This window comes from Saccopteryx leptura, chromosome 10 (genome assembly GCF_036850995.1).
Source record: "Saccopteryx leptura isolate mSacLep1 chromosome 10, mSacLep1_pri_phased_curated, whole genome shotgun sequence".
Lineage (NCBI taxonomy): Eukaryota > Metazoa > Chordata > Mammalia > Chiroptera > Emballonuridae > Saccopteryx > Saccopteryx leptura.
Window position 1 is genome coordinate 9,586,944 of NC_089512.1, and position 20,707 is coordinate 9,607,650.

The 20,707-nt window shown below is 51.0% G+C and overlaps 1 protein-coding gene across 1 annotated transcript; it reads right to left on the reverse strand.

Annotated features, from left to right (window-relative positions):
* Window positions 1-2,207: 2,207 nt before the first annotated feature.
* On the reverse strand, window positions 2,208-20,418 carry CCR9 (C-C motif chemokine receptor 9). The gene is made up of 3 exons (XM_066351510.1): window positions 20,290-20,418; window positions 12,822-12,866; window positions 2,208-5,526 (listed from the first exon to the last, which is right to left on the reverse strand). The coding sequence occupies exons 2-3, from the start codon at window positions 12,840-12,842 to the stop codon at window positions 4,438-4,440; spliced, it is 1,110 nt and encodes a 369-aa protein (XP_066207607.1). The 5' UTR covers window positions 12,843-12,866; window positions 20,290-20,418; the 3' UTR covers window positions 2,208-4,437.
* Window positions 20,419-20,707: the final 289 nt, after the last annotated feature.

Consider the following 20,707-nt stretch of genomic DNA (forward strand, 5'->3'; position numbering starts at 1 on the left):
CTCCCTGCCTGCCTGGGGCCCGTGGGAGGACAGACACGGGGTGGTTTCCTCGCACCTAGCCGGCATGCTCTGAGGTTGTCTCTGCCTTCACAGCCCCGTCGGGAGCCTAGAATGAATCAATCGGCTGAGAGGCGTGAGTATCCTCACCACGAGGAGGGCCCCGTTTCCTGCCCGGGTTTGGCTCTGGGCCTGTGGTTCCGTGGAATCATCGAAGGGGAGGTGATTTCAGGAGGGAGGAGAAGGAACCCATTCCCTGGGCCAACACCTCTGTCCCCCAGGTCAGTGGGGCAGGCACCCATTGTCTGTCTCTCCTGGGCGGGTGGGGGGAAGAGGCAGCCATAGGATGGGAGAGCAGAGGAGGGCTGGGAGAGGGAGAAGCAGGAAGGGCCGGGCCCAGGCTTCCGGCAGGGAAGAGCTGCAGGCCAGGTGAGCGGACCGTCCTCCTCATGGGAGGAAAGGAGCGGTGTGTAATGGGCCCTGTTGGTGCGGCCAGAGCCACCCAGCGGAGGCAGCACGTCAGTGGAATCAAGACCTGGGCTGTTTACTGATCACACAGCACGGGTGGCGCTGCAGACGCGGGAAAGACAGCCGGCTTGTTCCTCTGCCTGGGAGGGAGCTGGCCCCGAGGCAGCACGGCCCGGGGGGGGGGGGGTGACACCTCCGTCATTCCTCCCGAGAGGCCCTGGTACGGAGCCGCCTCCACCAGCAGGGGTTCTGGACCCCCGCAGAGCCGTTGGGTGTTCTCAGAAAGAGGACTGTGCCTTCATGCCCTGAGTTTTGGAAGAGAGTTGGGGAACCAGGTTCCAACTCAGGTCAGGCCTAGAGCCTGCTTGGTGGCCAAGGGGCCAGATGTCAGGCTACCGGGAAAAGCCCACGACTGACCCAGGGCCCGGTTTTCCTCCAGGGTCAAGCTGTTCATTTAGTGCAGTGGTTCTCAACCTTTCTAATGCCGTGACCCCCGCAATACAGTTCCTCATGTTGCGGTGATCCCAAACCAAAAAATAATTTTGGTGGCTACTTCATAACTGTAATTTGGCTACAGTTATGATTCGGAATGTAAATAACTGATATGCATTATGTATTTTCTGATGGCTTTAGGTGACCCCGCCGGGGTCACAACCCACAGGTTGAGAACCGCTGATTTAGTGAATATGAAGTCAGTATAAAGAGTTTCTTAGCAGCAAGTTCTCTTGGTTATCCGCTGACCTATTAATATCCAGATTCGAGGGCACCACCCGTGTCAGCTCTGGGTTCACCTGGTTCACCCACAGCACTGCCAGGTGGTTCAGGCACAGGTGACCTGTGGACCACGTCAAGGAGGTCCTTGATGATGTCACCACTTTGGTTAGAACTCGAGGAAAAGGGGGAGTAAAATGAACTAATCTTTTTCTTAATTTAATTCTGCCAGCAACCCTTAAATCTTGGAACCTGGACTTCTCCCTCAATCCGTTGGTCCAGCTGCCGGGGCGCACCGACAGAAAGCTTTTTCTCAGAAAGGAAGGCTTTTCTAAATAGAATCCCGGGTGTGAAGTTATTGTACAGGTAAGATCTTGTTACAACCACAATTTTTTTTATGACATGAATTTATATTCAAGAGGCATGTTGCGAACTGGTGGATCACTTGTAAATGGGAAAAAAATTCCTTTCCCCAAATCCAAAATAGTTCCATTCAGGTCCAAAATTTAAGCAGAGGAAGAGACCTGGAACTCTGAGGTCGCCAGTTCGAAACCCCAGGCTCACCCAGCCAAGGCACATATGGGAGTTGATGCTTCCTGCTCCTCCCCTCTTCTCTCTCTCTCTCTCTCTCTCTCTCTCTCTGTCTCTCTCATTCCTCTCTCTCAAACAAATAAATAAAATCTTAAAAGAATTAATAAATAAAACATTTTAAAAAGAAAGAAGAAGCAGAGGAAGAAATATGAGTTTGGTACCGATGGATATGGGTTGAGGGCAATCAGGTTAAACATGGGCTCCTAAGCTGGTCTAGACTCAGAATTCTAGACTCAGAGGCTCTGAACTTGGAACGAGGGAATAGCATCTTTCCCCTAACTTTCAACTACAATGTAGGTCTCCCCTTAGTTAGGAATGTAGACAAAATTATTAGCAAGACCTGTGACTTCGTCACCAGTGGAAATGACAGATATTTTCATATTACGTGACACCTAAAACAGGCTTTCAAAATATCATTTACACTCATCTCCACTCAGAAATGAAGGTTGTCATTACACCTGCTGGTAGACTTTATTAAATGCACCGACAAAGAGGTACATGATTTCCTAGTTCATACATTGGTTTTAATATTTAGAGAATTATATTTCAATAGAATTGGTTTCCTTTGTAATCCTATATACTTTTTCCTTTTAAAACATTCTAAAAGGGGGGCTATAGGCTTTGCCAGATTGCCAGATGGTGCATGAGACCAAAAGAAAGGTCCTTTCGGTCTTTTTGGAAAAGAAGGCACAAGAAAGGTCAGCTCAGGGCGCACTGTTTACCAACCACGGTGGCAGCATGCATCACTGAGTAGGCTCTTGCCGTAAGTCAGCTGGCTGTGGCCCGTGAGCAAACAGAGACACGGAAAACGGTGAGTCTGAACCGTTTAGAGAAGACGCTGTTCTTGGTGCATCACGCGGAGATGGCTGCGGGACTGGGTGTCTACCGTTCTCGTTTCCTTCTCATTGTCCAATCATTTTTCCAGAGTCTTCCGTAAACCAGGCTAGGCTGTGCCGGGGTTAGCCAGGCCTGTGCCTCATCCCCTGCTCTCCCTCATTGCTGCCCATTTTCTGCTCACTTCCTCGCCAACCTGTAGTTTAGAAGGGGGGCAGGAGAGGGAGGAGAATGTGGCAGGGTCCGGGGCTCTGTGTCCCCTGTGGCAGGGATGGAGCTGAAGCCGCAGCAGTTCACAGCACACTGGGAGGGGCGGGCACTCCCACGGAGCCGGAGGAGCCCTGTGGCGCAGCTGGGGTGGCGGAGCTGCTCTGACGTCCTCCGTAGGAGCTCCCCAGGGGCGAACTGGGAAACACATGGGAAGCTTGGCCGGAGGAGAGAGCAAGACGGGCCAGCCCAGGCGGTCTCAAGGCATTCTGGGAGTCTGGCTTCCTAATCCCGGTCTCTGACTCTGCGCGCTCTTCACATGGCTCCTTTCTCTGCGATTGTAGGTATTTAAAATGTAGAGGCGGGGTGGAGCAACTGACCGGTAATGCATATTTTAAAATGTACATTAAAAAACACTTTACTAATATACCTAAAACTCACATCATATTGTATGCCAACTATAATTGAAAAATACATTTAAAAAAATTTTTAAGCACTTTTCTTATCTATGAAATGTTTTCAAATGGTATATATTTGCCAAATAACTAAAAGAAAGACACAAAGCAAAAATAAAAACAATAAAGTAGTAGTAGAAGAACTATATGACATTTTTTTCTCAGCTAACTTGAAAGCTTTTAAACACATAAGCACTCTGCGGTAAGAAAGGAGAGGCACAAAGACGAAGACCCTCCTGGCAGCTGCAGCGACAGACAGGAGGGCCGGGGGACCGACCCGTCTCCTAGGTCGCAGAGTGGACCGTCACGAAAGCCACGGTGCTGAGCGGACCCGCGGTGGAGCCAGGGCTGGCTCTGCCAACTCCGGTTCGCAGTCTCCCTGCGGAGGCTGAGACCGCTTCCACGACCCCGGGGGACAAGCCGACTCGTCGCCCACACCAACCCTGCGGCAGGGGTGGAAAGCACAGAGCCCCCAGCAGGACACAGAAATGGGTTAGAAGCCAACAGGACCCCGATGGCTTGCTGGTGTGGTCAGTGGCCCAGGGGCTCACTGACCAGATGGTTTCAGAACAGAACTAACTGGTCATGGCGACCAGAGGGGAATTCAATCTGAGGTTGTGTGGCAAGATTCTAGATAAAGATTCTAGATTAAGAATCTATAAAACCTGGCGTAGGTCTCAACCTCAAAACCAGGGTGGAATCTCCAAAAGACGGAAGCTTTCAAGAAACCTTGGGTTTTTGTGGACTACGTACAGTGGCCAGTGCTTCTGTGTGTGTCCCTTCGAAGGGGTGGTTTCCAAGCGGAAACAATGGCAATCCGCAGTGCGCTGAGAATCCCAGAAGCCTCCTCCAGGGGTCAGGTGCACTACCACTGGGCCAGCGGCCAGCCAGGTGGCCTGCAGTGCTGTCCCTGGTTCTCCTTTGAAAATCGCGGGCATTGCATCCGGGAGCCAGTCAACAGTCTCCTGAGGTGGCCGATCGGTTTTGAAAACTCTGGTATGGCAAAAATTCTGACTCGAAGTAATAATTTTCATATTCATTCCTTTGTGAGTTTTCTCTCTTTCTCACTTCCTTTTCCTTCCCCGGTGGTCCCTCTCGTCCCATTGGGTGGGGAAGCTGTATCTGTATTTATCGTTACTTCTAAAAGGACCGCCCTCCTCAGCGAGATGGTCCCTCAGAAGGAGAGAGGTCCTGAGTTTGTCTCCAGCAACACAGACGACAGCTTCAAGCTCCCCTCTCTCCTCGTAAAGGAGACCCACTGGGCCCGGCTGATGCAACCCAGGTTCCTCAGCGTTTTCACAAGGTCCCGGCGGAACCTCTCGCCCACGAACACGTAGAGAACAGGGTTCAGGCAGCTGTGGAAGAAGGCGAGGGTCTGAGTGACCTGGAAGCAGATGTCGATGCCGGTGGAAATGGCACAGTTGGAGATGAACACGATGTAGGCGTCAATGGTCTGCACCAGCAGAACGCAGTTGTAGGGGAACTGAGATAAGACAAAGACAGTAAGGACAGTGATGGTCACCTTGAGGGCCTTGTGCTTGGAGGACTTCTTGGCTTGGATCAGAGTGTGAATGATGATGGTGTAGCAGCAAGCCATGACCACGAAGGGAAGGAAGAACCCCAGGATCACGTTCAGGGTCAAGACGGTCGACTTCACTTTGGTACTCTCGCCGTGAGGGTACACCATGGTGCAGACGGTAACGTCCGATTCCTTCTTGGTTTGGCTGTACAGGATCTCCGGGATGCAGAGAGCGGCGGCCGCCAGCCAGACGGCAATGCAAACCAGCTTGCTGTACAGAAGCCTCTTCTGCCTCCAGGTCTGCGCCTTCATGGCCTGAGCGACGGCGATGTACCTGTCCACGCTGATGAACATGATCAGCAGCACGCAGCTGTAGAAGTTCATCTTGTACATGCTGTTGACCACTTTGCACATGAAGGTCTGGAACTTCCACTGGTCAGCAGCGGCGATGGCCCAGAAGGGCAGGGTGGCCAGAAAAAGAAGGTCGGCGATGGCCAGGTTCAACAGGAACATGTCGGTCATGGTCTTCACCCTGGTGCAGTACCAGTAGACGAGGATGACCAGGCTGTTGCCCAGGGTGCCCACAATGAACACCAGCCAGTACAAGGGGGGGAGGAACTGGCTCGCAAACTGCCTGACGTTGGTTTTCTTACAGAAGAAGTCCGTGAAGTTGAAGTTCGCATAGTCATCCGTGGAAGACGTGGAGTCGTAGCTGTAGTCGCCAGATTGATTAGGGCCATAGCCCTGCAAGGAGGCACAGGAAAGACAGCATTAGGTCAAGGACAATCTTTGGGAGGTTCTGTCTGTCGGCAGAACCGCTTGAATCCTTCCAATCCCAAAAGTCTATAAGACGCAAGACATGCTTATGTAGAAAATACAGGTTCTGAGAGCATCTCCTTGGACCATAACCTATTTATTTATTCAACAAATGTTTATTGAGCACCTACGATGTGTCAGATACTCTACATGCTGAAGATACAGTGGTGACTAAGTCAGACGTGGCCCCTGCTCTCGTGGAACTTACCTACCCACGGAGGGTACCTACCACGAATGAAGGATTACGGACAGGTGTTTCGAGGGGTAGCAGCATAGAACTAGCTTTAGTTCAGGACTCTCCATGTGTATATTTTTTCTTTAATAATTTTTTTCAGTTACAGTTGACATACAATATTCTATTAGTTTCAGGTGCATAACATAGGAATTAGACTTTTATGTAACTTACACAGGCATCACTCTGAGAAATCCAGGACCCAGCTGACACCATACATAGTTATCACAGTAGTACTGACTGTACTTCACACCCTGTGCTGTACTTCACATCCCTGTGACTAATCCGTAACCACCCATTTGGACTTCTTAACCCCGCCCTCTTTTCACCCTGTTCCCCCTCCCCCTCCCATCTGGCCACCCTCAAAATGTTCCCTGTGTCTATGAGTTTGTTCCTGTTTTGTTTGTTGATTTTATTTTATTTATTTAGATTCCACATATAAGCGGAATCATCTGGCATCTGTCTTTCTCTGACTTCTTTCACTCAGCACAATACCCTCTAGGTCCATCCATCTGGTTGCAGATGGCAAGAGTTCCTTCTTTTTCGTGGCCCAATCAGATTCCATTGAATATATGCACCCCTTCTCCGTAGTAACCCCTTCATCTATTGATGGACACCTAGGTTGCGTTGCTGTCTTGGCTATTGTAAATAATGCTGCAGGGAACAGATAGATGCGGATGTCATTCTGAATTTGTGTTTTGGGTCACTCTGGATAACGCCCCAGAAGTGGAACTGCTGGGTCCTTCTTTGTCTCTTATTATAGCCTTTGTTTTAGAGTCTGTTTTGTCTGGTATGAGTATTGCTACACCAGCTTTGTTTGTTTGTTTCCATTTTCATGAAATATCTTTTCCTACCCCTTTAATTTCATTCTGTGTGTGTCTTTCCATCTGCAGGAAGTCTCTTGGAGACAGCAGGTGGAAGGGTCTTTTTTGTGTTATTCATTCAGCCATTGTATTTTTTATTGGAACATTTAATCTAGTTACATTTAAAGTAATTATTGAGAGATATCTAGTTATTGCCATCTTATTACTCATTTTTTTTTTTTTTTGTATTTTTCTGAAGCTGGAAACGGGGAGAGACAGTCAGACAGACTCCCGCATGCGCCCTACCGGGATCCACCAGGCACGCCCACCAGGGGCGAAGCTCTGCCCACCAGGGGGCGATGCTCTGCCCCTCCAGGGCATCGCTCTGCCGCAACCAGAGCCACTCCAGCGCCTGGGGTAGCGGCCAAGGAGCCATCCCCAGCGCCCGGGCCATCTTTGCTCCAATGGAGCCTTGGCTATGGGAGGGGAAGAGAGAGACAGAGAGGAAGGAGGGGGGGTGGAGAAGCAAATGGGCGCTTCTCCTATGTGCCCTGGCCGGGAATCAAACCCGGGTCCCCTGCACGCCAGGCCGACGCTCTACCACTGAGCCAACCGGCCAGGGCCTACTCATTTTTTTTTTTATCTTTCCGCTTCTTCTTCTTCTTAAAGAAGTTTCTATAACCTTTCTTATAATACTGGTTTGGTGGTGATGAACTCCTTCAGCTTTTTCTTGTCTGGGAAGCTTTCTTTCTTCCCTTCAATTCTAAATAGTAGCTTTGTTGGGTAGAGTGATCTTGCTTGTAAGGTCCTTGCTTTTCATCACTGGTTATTTTGTGCCAAATTCTTCTAACCTGAAAAGTTTCTGTTGAGAAGTCAACTGACAGTCTTATGGGAGCTGCCCTGTAGGTAATGAACTGCTTTCCTCTTGCTGCATTTGAGACTTTTGTTTTTAAACTTTTGCATTTTAATTATGATGTGTCTTGGTGGAGGCCTCTTTGGGTTCACCTTGTTTGGGACTCTGTGCACCTCCTGGATTTGTAGGTCTATTTCTTTCATCAAGTTAAGAAAGCTGTTTTCCTATATTCTGTTGTAGATATCCTCATAAAGTGCCTCAACTCTGTTATGGGACAAGGGGCTGGTAGGGCAGCATTGGAAAGGGTGCTCTTGTTCATAGAAAATGTCCCAGCCCTGCTGTCTGAAGGGGATGACAGTTCTCTTTCGTATCTTATTAAAATGTCAAGAAATATTCTTACCAAAGGTTTCTCTTCCTATATTTCTTACCAAACTATGTTGTTCTCAGACCCACTTGAAAAATGAGGCACTTACCAAGGCTAGAGCTATTTTGCAACCTGTTATCCCAATTAGCTGAAGTCTGAGCTAGTTCTTGATTTTTCTGCTGCTGTTGTGTCTCCTCACCTCTCCTGGTGATTCGCGAGGGTAGGAGGGGCCCAGACCTAGACAGCGTTTTTGTGAAAATGGGATTGTCTCATTCCCTGCTGGGACTGAGAAAGTGACACAGTCACTCAGGCCTGAGAAACATTAGCTCTCCATGTCTTGTTCACGGGCAATAAATAATGTAATCTGGCCCTGGCCGGTTGGCTCAGTGGTAGAGCGTCAGCCTGGCATGCAGGAGTCCTGGGTTCGATTCCTGGCCAGGGCACACAGGAGAAGCGCCCATCTGCTTCTCCACCCCTCCCCCTCTCCTTCCTCTCTGTCTCTCTCTTCCCCTCCCGCAGCCAAGGCTCCATTGGAGCAAAGCTGACCCAGACGCTGAGGATGGCTCCATGGTCTCTGCCTCAGGTGCTAGAATGGCCCTGGTTGCAACAGAGCAACGCCCCAGATGGGCAGAGCATCGCCCCCTGGTGGGCATGCCGGGTGGATCCCGGTCGGGCGCATGAGGGAGTCTGTCTGACTGCCTCCCCATTTCCAACTTCAGAAAAATACAAAAATAAAATAAATGTAATCTGTTCACCCATTCAACAGCTATTTCCTGAGCACCGTCTACATGCTAGGCAAGGACATAACTTCCAAAAAACACCATCCAAGTCAGTGATGGAAATAGAAATGGAGCGAGACATTAGAAAGGTCCACAGCTCCCAAGTCAGGCCCACAGACGGGATGGGGGTGAGGTGGGTGGGGGTGAGGCTTGGCTGCGTGTAGGGCTCTGTTGGCAGCTCCGCAGCTCGGACACGTCCTTTGGGGACAGTTGTGTTACTCCCAAGGGGCTGCTGAATTTAGAGATTTATATCATTTATTTTAGATGATTTTTAGCGCTTTGATCAAGAAGAAAGAGTGCGCTATAACCGTACTGCAGAGTAAGCGAGGGAAGGGGTGTGGCATACTCAGTGGCCGGCCCGGTTCGCAGCGACGTGGGCTGCCTGCTTCTCACGTAGGTCTTTGTTTCTACTGTGGAAAAACTGTTTGAAACCTCAAGAGGTTTTAGAATGATTTTAAGATCATAGTGATTACTGGGTCTGCCCCTTCATCCTAGAGAGGAGGAGACAGACCAGAGAAATGGAATGTTCTGCCCAAAACCCTCAGCCACCAGGAGAGGGTCAAGGCCAGAGAGAGCCTCCGACGCCCCGCAGTGCCAAGCTGGGAGATTTTAATCCCTGCTGACCCAAAGCCTTGCTCTCCACATTCTGATGTTGAATGGGCCATGACGAGTCTGAGCCACAGAGACCAGGAGCCCAGACAGAGCGGCTGTCGGGTCCCCTACCCCGACCTCCACCTCCCTAGCACCGGAGGTCGCCTGTGGCTTCCTCAGCCCAGAGCAGCAGGGGGCTGCCCTTCGCTGGGGCGAACCTCAGTGCACAGCCGGGGCAAAGGGTGTGCCCTGCATCCCTACGTGTCTGTGCCCCTGCGTGTCTGTGCCCCTGCGTGCCTGTGTCCCTGCGTGCCTGTGTCCCTAAGCGCCTGTGTCCCCGCGTGTCTGTCCCCCACGTGCCTGTGTCCCGCGTGCCTGTGTCCCGCGTGCCTGTGTCCCCAAGTGCCTGTGTCCCTGCGTGCCTGTGTCCCCGCGTGCCTGTGTCCCTCAGTGCCTGTGTCCCCGCGTGTCTGTGTCCCCGCGTGCCTGTGTCCCCGCGTGCCTGTGTCCCTCAGTGCCTGTGTCCCCGCGTGTCTGTGTCCCCGCGTGCCTGTGTCCCCGCGTGCCTGTGTCCTCGCGTGCCTGTGCCCCTGCGTGCCTGTGTCCTCGCGTGCCTGTGTCCCTAAGCGCCTGTGTCCCCGCGTGTCTGTGTCCCCGCGTGCCTGTGTCCCCGCGTGCCTGTGTCCCCGCGTGCCTGTGCCCCTGCGTGCCTGTGCCCCTGCGTGTCTGTGTCCCCGTGTGTCTGTGTCCCCGCGTGCCTGTGTCCCCGAGTGCCTGTGTCCCCGCGTGCCTGTGTCCCCGCGTGCCTGTGTCCCCGAGTGCCTGTGTCCCTGCGTGCCTGTGTCCCTGAGTGCCTGTGTCCCTGCGTGTCTGTGTCCCTGAGTGCCTGTGTCCCTGCGTGCCTGTGCCCCTGTGTGCCTGTGTCCCTGTGTGTCTGTGTCCCTGCGTGCCTGTGCCCCTGCGTGCCTGTGTCCCCGCGTGTCTGTGTCCCCGCGTGCCTGTGTCCCTGCGTGTCTGTGCCCCTGTGTGCCTGTGTCCCTGTGTGTCTGTGTCCCTGAGTGTCTGTGTCCCTGTGTGTCTGTGTCCCTGCGTGCCTGTGCCCCTGCGTGCCTGTGCCCCCGTGTGCCTGTGTCCCTGTGTGTCTGTGTCCCTGAGTGTCTGTGTCCCTGTGTGTCTGTGTCCTCGCGTGCCTGTGTCCCCGCGTGCCTGTGTCCCCGCGTGCCTGTGTCCCCGCGTGCCTGTGCCCCCGCGTGCCTGTGTCTCCGCGTGCCTGTGTCCCCGCGTGTCTGTGTCCCCGCGTGCCTGTGTCCCCGCGTGTCTGTGTCCCCGCGTGCCTGTGCCCCCGCGTGCCTGTGTCTCCGCGTGCCTGTGTCCCTGCGTGCCTGTGCCCCCGCGTGCCTGTGTCTCCGCGTGCCTGTGTCCCCGCGTGTCTGTGCCCCCGCGTGCCTGTGTCTCCGCATGCCTGTGTCCCCGCGTGCCTGTGTCCCCGCGTGCCTGTGTCCCTGCGTGCCTGTGCCCCCGCGTGCCTGTGCCCCTGGCAAGGCTGTCAGCACAGGCCCTGGCTCCCCTGCAGGAGCGGCCTCCTCCTCTCAGGAACTCAGGCATCGAGGGCTGTGCAGCTGTGGAGCGGGAAGGAGGCCTCCAGAACTTTCCAAGGCCTCTCTCATGAACTCACCCTCTCTGGAAACCCTCCCCCATCTCCAGGGTCCTCATTCCCACCTCTGGGTAAGGACAGGGCAGTGGGCAAAGACCGTCCTTCAAGGCTGTGTCCCCGTGTTCCTTACCACCACGACGGGCCCCTGGGGAAGTAGGAGGATGGGATAACGGGGGGGGGGGGGGGGGGGGACAGGAGGAGGGGACCTGAATGTGTCATGGGCGGTGGAAGTTGGCGGGCGACACTGCCAGGCACTCTGTCCCCACACATGGGAAGGTAAGATGTCCAAGCGAGGAGACCTGCCATCCGCCCCCAGGGAGCGCCCCAGTGAAGGGAGCGCCCCAGTGGAGGGAGCGCCCCAGTGGAGGGAGTGCCCCAGGGAAGGGAGCGCCCCAGTGGAGGGAGCCCCGACCGCAGCCTTCAGGACTCCTCCTCCAGCCCCCCCACCGTGTGACCGTGAGCCCTCGGCCTGCTCTCTCAGCTCCCGTTTCCTCATCTGTAAACGTGGCTCTGCCTTTACTGTGAGGCTGAAGGAATGTGGTGTCCTGGGTGATGACGGACACACAGCATGTCCTCAGAGAAGTGGCCACAGGGACCTCGTGCCTACATCCCAGTGCATGTGGGTGTTGGAGCCACAGAGGCCCATCTTCTTCTCCCCACTGAGGCGGTGCTGGACACGTCTGAACACACCTGGGTACCTTTGTCTTCCTGGCGGGGGCCCCCTTGCAGAGTTGGGCTATTTTCCAAGATCCCAAACGAGAAACCCGAATGACTGGCAGTCTCAGAAGCAGCCCCGCGCCCGCAGCCCCAGCTCCGTTTCCGCTGCATTGGGATGAAAGGCAGGTTCTAACGCTAGGAGAAGCCAGTGGGTCTGATTCTGGTCGGCAGAATAGAGACGCACCCCATTGCTTCACCAGACACCTCATTACCTTACCTTTTTCATAAATATGTGCTGATACATACAAAGCTAAGCATCGTTAGCTTATCACAAATGACGTATCTGACGTCAGCGGTTGCGACCATAGACCGTGGATGCCCACAGAGTTCTGTGAAGGGTAGTTGGTCAGCTCCACTAAGAAAGCCCGATTTCATTTATCTACCCGCAACACCCAGACTTTCCCTTTGAGAAAAGCAAAACAAAAACCCCTAAACATTGTTGTGAGGCCTTATGAATATAACAGAAACATGGGAATTTGATCCTAAAATTGATCACATTTGGCTATGAAATCATAAATGATTCCCCTGGATAGTGACTTAAAACTTTTTGTTAGCTTCTTTGTCCCTTTCTGAGAAATATGCCCCGTTGTGCATTTTTCTAAAACCTGCATGATGTTATGCAAGAAATACAATCAATGTGCCCATCAGGGGTCTTGTGAAAAAGTAAATGGAGCCTGGCCTGTGGTGGCGCAGTGGATAAAGCGTCGACCTGGAAATGCTGAGGTCACTGGTTCGAAACCCTGGGCTTGCCTGGTCAGGGCACATATGGGAGTTGATGCTTCCAGCTCCTCCCCCCTGTCTCTCTCTCTCCTCTCTAAAATGAATAAATAAAAAATTAAAATTAAAATTAAAAAAAAAAGATTTGTTTAAAAAAAAACAAAGTAAATGGATTTGCCTGCTGCTCTTTTGTCTGAGTCTCAGAACAGACACCCGGAATGAAGCTCACCCTCGTTAAAGATCATAAAAATCCTTATCTGTTAATAAGAGCTAAAATAGCATCTTCCTCTGTCTTCACAAATACGCCAAGGGGTTTCTTCCGGCTCTGCGTGTCTGCAAAGCCCGCCCTTTGCACTGGGTACCAAACGCCTCTAGGGCGCACTGCCCGGGGGAGATCTTACCCCGGGGAAACCTCACAGAGGAATCCTTCCCCACAATGGATTCTTCCCCACATCCCCAAAAAGGCAAGACAGCAGTGCATCTCCAGGAGCCTGGGGGTACAACTGTACTCACTGTGAATTCCGTGGGTGTCATGGTGGGTCAGATGCAAGCTTGCTTCTACAAAGAGAGGGAAAGATAAAAAGAAAAAGAGGACTTGTAAATATGAACAGTAATAAACACCTCAAGGTAGAGGTTGAATGTTAGGTCTGTTTTTCTTTTTCTCATAAAGAAAGAGATCTCAAGCAAGGGTAGGAGTCCATGTTACCCTGCTGTCGAGTCAACTGTTCTAGATTCCAAAATCATCTTGGTTGTTCGCATAGAAATGAGAGGAACTTCTCCCGGGAGAGTGCTCTGGGGCTTCAACGTTCCAGCAACGTCCTCTTTCCATTAGCTCGTTTCTCTGTTGACTCAACTTCTCTGTCAGGGTCTGTTTTGCTGAATTCCCCTCTTCCCCATTTTATCCACCTGAAGATCACAGGACAGAGGCTGACTCGGGAATACTCCGGCCCAGACTTTGTAGGGGACCAGGTGGCAAGAACATGAAAGTTGGATGGCATCTGCCAGCATTGGGGTCCCTCTCCCAGACGGGCCCAGCGCCCCATCACCTATCTGCATGCTCTGTTTACAAGCTCAGAGAAGAATAATGAGCCCTATTTTCTCTGGACCCTGACTCCAGCAAGAAAAGGAAGTCCTAGGCTTGTTTACCAAAGAAAAGGTAGCTGCCTAATGCACAGCGCTTCTGAGCTGGCTGAGATCAGTCTCTGCTGTTATTTTCATGCGTTTTGAATCCCTGTAAAACCCAGAGGCCTATAGGACCAAGGGAACAACAGCTCGACTGCCTTCAGAAAGGAGGGGTCTGTGCCTGCCTCAGCGGGCGTTTTGTTTCATATCGGTAGTGTCCAGCGCCACACCCCAGTGCTCTAGAAGAAAACATTCCCCTTCATCAGTTCAACCCTAACCTGTTGGTTTCCTTTCTCTAACACCACATCATGACTCATCCTGCTTTTCGGAAAGCCCAGTGGTTTTTTAGTACGTACCTGTGGTACAACCACTTTGGAAAACCGTTTTGTCAGTTTCTTAAAAAGTTAAACGCGGCCCTGGCCGGTTGGCTCAGCGGTAGAGCGTCGGCCTGGCGTGCGGGGGACCCGGGTTCAATTCCTGGCCAGGGCACATAGGAGAAGCGCCCATTTGCTTCTCCACCCCCCCCCCTCCTTCCTCTCTGTCTCTCTCTTCCCCTCCCGCAGCGGAGGCTCCATTGGAGCAAAGATGGCCCGGGCGCTGGGGATGGCTCCTTGGCCTCTGCCCCAGGCGCTGGAGTGGCTCTGGTCGCGGCAGAGCGACGCCCCGGAGGGGCAGAGCATCGCCCCCTGGTGGGCAGAGCATCGCCCCTGGTGGGTGTGCCGGGTGGATCCCGGTCGGGCGCATGCGGGAGTCTGTCTGACTGTCTCTCCCCGTTTCCAGCTTCAGAAAAATACAAAAAAAAAAAAAAAAAAAAAAAAAAGTTAAATGCACACACATCGTGTGATCTAACCGTCCCGCTCCTAAGTGCTAACCTAGGAAACGTGCGAGCACAGGTCCACACAGAGACTGACCTACATGTGTTCACAGCAGCTTTATCTGCAGTAGCCAACTGCTGGAAACAGCCCAAACATCCGTCCAGTGCAGTGAACGGACAAGTAAAGCGTGGACTGTCCGTCCATACAGCGGAACAGTGAGGAGCAACTGGTACAGGCAGCAACGTGGGCAGAGCTCAGATAATGATGCTAAGAAGCCAGACCAAACAGCATTCATACCCTGTGATTCCACTCATATAAAATTCTAGAAAATGCACACTAATCTGTAGTGACGAAGCAGATCGGTGATTTCTGGTTAGAGAAGGAGAGGACAGGGCAGAGCAGAGGTGCCGCAGGAAGCCTCGGGCACGTTCACTCCGCTGATCCTGTGGTTATTTCACAGGTGTGTGTATAGTTCAAAGCTTGTGTTCTTTCCCTTGGATATTTGCCATGGATTGTAGTTGGACCACAACAACTAAAGTGGTTAAAGTAAAGGACTGGAAAAAAAAGCAGGTTCTGGTGTTCGTCACTCCGCCATCCTTATCTGGCCATTAGCAGGCAAGGAGAAAGGCAGCCTGAACCTCCCCTTCCTGCAAGCAGCTTCGCAAAGGTGCCCCGCTCCATTCTGCGGGAGCTGAGGGCTCAGTGGGAACTCATGTTTTTAAAAGTTAGATGAGATGAGATGAATAATTTGTATCTGTATGTATTTGTATTTTACGTATGTATTTCCTGGCTTCCACTGCTGAGAGGACCCGAAAGCAGTGACACGCTGTGGAATGAGCACCTAGCACCCAGATCTTAGTTTCTAAATACCTCTCTGTGCCAAAAAAAAAGAAAAAACAAACACCAAGACTCCTTGGAGAAACGTGTGGTTCTGAAATGAGGGCAGGGAAACCACAAGATGAGTCTGGAACTGCTTTTTGCACCAAAAAGTAAGGAAGTATTTAAAGGACCATGAGGACTTGTCAAAAGGACATAGAAGCCACCTGACCAGGCGGTGGCGCAGTGGATGGAGTGTCAGACGTGGAGGACCCAGGTTCAAAACCCCAAGGTCTTCAGCTTGAGCATGAACTTATCTGGTTTGAGCAAGGCTCACCAGTTTGAGCCCAGTGTCACTAGCTTGAGCAAGGGGTCACTCGGTCTGCTGTAGCACCCCCCACACACACCAGTCAAGGCACAAATGAGAAAGCAATCAATGAACAACTAAGGTGCCGCAAAGAAGAATCAATGCTTCTCATCTCTCTCCTTTCCTGTCTGTCTGTTCCTATCTGTCTCTCTCTGTCTCTGTCACAAAAAAAGAAAGGACATAGGAGCCAATCGGATGGGACCCCCACTCTCCACGTCTGAGGCAATTTGAGCATCTAATTAAATAATGATAGCAATAACTATTAAGTGGTAGCACATTCACTTAAATGAGGATCCATGAATCCATCCTGATGAAAAAAATTAGCAAGTAAATAAGGAGAAGAGAAAGTTGTTACAATGCCAACTAATACATTTAAGAGGAATAATGGAATTAGATAATCATCAGTGGGGATTGAAATTAGTGGGTGAATCCTTTATGAGGAGTAAGATATCTACCTCATCTCAAAGGGTCTCCCTCAAAATTACAAATTGCCCACTGACTTTATCATTCTCTCTCTCTTTCTTTCTGAGTCATGCTGTAAAAAAAAAAAAATACAATCTTTTCTTTTTTAATGCCAACTTAAGTTTGGAAGATCCCAGCTCCACCAATTTAATTTTATTACAGCCAGGGGAACAGGGAATTGGTTTGGGGGACATTTCTTAGAAAACACTTTATGTATTTCTAGTACTCATGCTGTACACGACCTCCTCTGTACTTAGATGAAGAGAGTGAATATTGATCAGAATATATCTGAGAAAACAAATTTCCAAAGAGAGAAGCCCCCAAAAGAAGAAGAGTGGCTTTGGTTATGGTTCGTTACAGCTAGTTTTAGGCTGAAACTAGGGACTGATGATAATGATGTTGGCGGGACTTTGGGGAAAAGACCTCCCCGCTGGTAAATTTGGGTGATCTTTTGGGAGGTTTAAGCCGTATCTGTCAAAATGACAAAGCATAACAGCTCTGACTCAGTGGTTCATCTGCTGGGAACACATCCTGCTGGCATTCTCAAAAAAGGACATAAAAACACATGTATGGGGATGTATATTGCAGGATTCCTCCCCCCCCCCAGAACAAAAACCTAGAAACTAAATATCCAAAAATTGGTAATATTCTGATACATTCATTCAATAACCAACCTGTAGCCAATAAATAGAATAAAATAGACCTCACACTGATAAGAGTAGGTCACCAGGACTATTAGGTAAAAATGCCAGGTGTATAGGAAAATGTTACGTGATGCTTTAAATATATATATATATTGGCCCTGGCTGGTTGGCTCAGTGGTAGAGCATTGACTCGGCGTGTGGATGTCTTGAGTATGATTCCTGGTCAGGGCATATAGGAGAAGTGACCATCTGCTCCTCCACCCCTCCTCTTCCCCCTTCTCTCTCTCTTTCTCTTCTCCTCCTGCAGCGATGGCTCAATTGGTTTGAGCACAATGGCCCTAGGCGATGAAGATAGCTCCATGGAGCCTCCACCCCAGGCACTTAATATAGGTTGGTACTCGAGCATTGGCCTCAGATGGGGGTTGCCAGGTGGATCCTGGTCAGGGCACATGCAGGAGTCTATCTCTCTATCTCCCCTTCTCTCACTTGGAAAAAGAAGAGGAGGAAAAAAAAATTATATATATATATATATATATATATATATATATATATATATATATATATATGTCTATATATACATATGAAAGGCTATACAGCTCATTGCTGATTAGTATTGAAACATTTCCTGAAAGGAGCTTGAACAGTGAGGGCCAGCGGAAAGTGAGACTTTCTTTTTTTTCCTTTAAGTTTCGTAAACTATTTAAATGTTTTACTTTGTGCATGAAATTTTAAGAGCTGTCATAAAAATAACTTGTCAGCATTTTAAAAAAAAATAAGAAGGAGCCCCGGTGCTCTTCCGTTCCGTGAGCCTGTTTGCAAAGCTCCACCGAAGGAGGAACTCGCAGCCGCACCGGCTTGCCCTGACCGCTGCTAGCCCGCAAGAGCGAGTCTCTCGCTAACCTCGCCCAGGCTGCTCTTGGTGACTTTGAAATCCTGCACTCGCTTTTTATTAAGGTTTATCTTTATTTCATGGTAAAAGTGTTTCTGGCTTATTGAAAATTTAAAGGCAGTGTAAAAACGGACCGTTTCCTTCCTAGACCTGAAGACAGAGCCGACGGCCTTTCTCTCTGTTCCCCTCTACTCGTTGCCAGAGTCCTTTTAGATACAGGGGTCCCCAAACTTTTTACACAGGGGGCCAGTTCACTGTCCCTCAGACCGTTGGAGGGCCAGACTATAAAAAAACTATGAACAAATCCCTATGCACACTACACATATCTTACTTTAAAGTAAAAAAACAAAATGGGAACGAATACAATATTTAAAATAGAGAACAAGTAAATTTAAATCAACAAACTGACCAATATTTCAATGGGAACTATGCTCCTCTCACTGACCACCAATGAAAGAGGTGCCCCTTCCGGGTGTGCGGCAGGGGCTGGATAAATGGCCTCAGGGGGCCGCATGCGGCCCGCGGGCCGTAGTTTAGGGACCCCTGTTTTAGAATATCTTATTCCATGGACTGCAGAGTCTCAGAGCTTGCTTTCATTTTCTTCTTGCCCCTGAGAAGGAGGGAAAAACGCGGGGGGGGGGGGGTGCATATAACAGAACATATTGAAAGCGAGGATGCTCTCCACCGTCTGTCACGAGTGCCCTGGTGTTTGACTGGGCGCTGCTGCAAACCTCCGCCCGCTGCTCAGACGGCCCTTGTACCGGCTCTGCGGCCGCCTAAACCTGGAAGGCTCGCCTGTGGTTTGCAGCGCAGTGGGGTGAGGTGGGAGAAGCACAGTGGACCCGAAGTGAAAGACCCCATCTGGCCCGTGGTCCATCCTTTCTAGCTGTGGGACCTTGGCAAGGGGTGACATGCCCTCTCTGAGCCCGAATCTCCTCGTCTGTAAAAGGGAGGTGGTAGCTCAACCTACTCAGCTTGTTGGGAGGGTCAAGAGCTGGGCATGAATGCTCTTTACGGAATGCGGGGAGCTTTGCGAGAACAAGGGAACGTAATGTTCTCCATCCCACAGCTCACTTACTGAATGGGCCTTGACACCTGGTACACTGGCTTGACTTTAACAGGGCACAGACATGGGTCCTCATAGCTCCCATTCAAGTACACTAGATGGGTCCTGGCTGCAAATACTAACAACAGTAAATGCTATGAAATGTTTTGGGAATTATGAGAAAGAGATCATGTTCTTCAGTGCTGGGAAAACCCAGGAGGGCTTCACTGAAGAGGTGATGTTTTTGCTGGCCCTTGAAGACTAATGAATGTGGGGACATGCAGTGAAGGGAAAGAACATAGCTCTGGGGCAAGGCAACGGATCAACAACAGCCCGAAAGCCAGAAAAGCATGAGATGTGAGCCACGGAGGCAGAGGAAAGCCAGAGAGCTGCTGAGTCTCCAGAAGTGGCAAGTGCCCATTAGAAAAGTTAGCCTGGAGTCCACGACTGCCCACCCATTGTGTTTCTGTTCTCTGCTGTCCTTGAGTAACCAACCTGAAAGTCAGTCAGCAGGGAGCGGCTGACGGCAGCTCCCCGTCCACAGCCTTCCTGGCTCACAGTAACCCAGTGAAGGGGACACGAGCGTGAGTCAGGACTGTGGGTCCTTACTGTGATCTCTGTGAAATGTGCTAGAGGGTCAGGCACCCATCCAGCTCCCACCCCGTGGGCCCGGACCTGGGCCCCGGGGGGCTCCCGGTGCCAGCCTGTGAGTGGGGCGTCAGAGCAGATGGACAGATAGGGGAGACAGAGGCTGTCAAGCTCTGAAATGGTGCAGTAGCTCTGGGGGTTCTGGCTGGGAGGAGAGGCTCTCGCAGACCAGTGGCTGCACCTTACCCCAATCCAGCACCCAGCACACTGGCACAGCTCAGATGTCGTGCCAGCCAGCTGTGGGGCAACAGCTAATGAGGAGCTAAAGAGGGAGCCCTGGCCGGGTAGCTCAATGGGTTAGAGTGTCGTCCTGATACGCCCAGGTTGCAGATTCGATCCCAGGTCAGGGCACAGACCAGAATCAACGGATGAATGCATAAATAAGAGGAACAACAAATCGAGGTCTCTCTGTCTCTGTTCCTCTCCTTCCCTCTTTACGGTGTTTGAAGGGACAAAACAGTATTCACTGGTGAGTCATTTAAAACAAATGCAGTCATTTAAATAAAAGTGGCTTGGGCGGCTCTCCCTGAGGACCATGCCCGCGCCTCCCCCCCCCCCCTCTAAGCTCCAAGGGCCTTTCTTCTGCTTCCAGGGCTCACTTCTAAATAAGCATTCTTTTATCATTTGAAAACAATAATAAATAAAGTATTTGGGCTGGGTTTTTTTTATTATAAAGGATTGTTTTCAACAGTACCAAGAAAATCCCCCCAAAGCAAACATGCGTAATAAAGAAAATAAAAATGGAAATACCTCTTTCCTAGTTTAGCCATTGCTAACTTTCTGAAATACCTTCCTTTAGACTTTTCTCTGTCACACTCTCTCTCTCTCTCTCTCTCTCTCTCTCTCTCTCTCAATGGTAAGAAATCCGACTGCACGCACAAAGCTCTCTCTTGCTTTCTAGTGAACAGTCCTTTGTGGACCACGTCTAATGCTAATTTAATGCGGAGCTGTAACAGCTGATTGGACGGCTGCCCAGTATTCCCTTGTCTGGATGGGCACAATCTATCTAACCCATCACCTCTTAGGTGTCTTATGACTCGCCCTGGAAGTCTGGTGCTCATGACCTCTGAATGCATGCATGAAATCTTGGGTTTTAGAAGCTATTGTGACAGCACACAACTGAGGATGCAGGTGACCCTGGGACAGGGAAGGAGGAGGAAGGGTGATACTCACAGTGGAGCGCAGCGTGAGAGGCCCCCGGAGAAGGTGGCCCCAGCGGCTGGGCCTGGGGAGGGGCAGGCAGCTGTCTGCCTGGGATGAGAGGCAAGCCTTCTGTGAGCTCTGAGCAGGCAGAGACCCGGTGAAAACACCAGAAAGGAAGCCAGGCCACCCCTGTCTGTGTTGTCACTGGTGGGGTGGCCCAGGAGGGTGGGGAGTGGGGAAGTCACCAGCTGCAGGGTTCAGCAGTTAGCAGAGTCAATGATTTGCAACCAGAAATGAAAAGGTGAGAACTGCTGGGCTAAGGGAAAACCATTTTCCCTGAAGCTGCGTGCACAGCTGAGCATGGAGGATGTCTTTTCCTGGACAGCACAGCTGCTTATGGGGACGAGGGCAGTGGGGAGTGCTGGCGACAGTAATGGCCAGCCATTGA

Bases quoted from the DNA above. Each gene is read 5' to 3' on its own strand.
- CCR9 (XM_066351510.1), bottom strand. From the start codon at position 12,842: ATGACACCCACGGAATTCACA. The intron at 5,527-12,821 runs GTGAGTACAGTT...GCCTCCTTGCAG, and splicing joins TGACACCCACGGAATTCACA to GGCTATGGCCCTAATCAATC.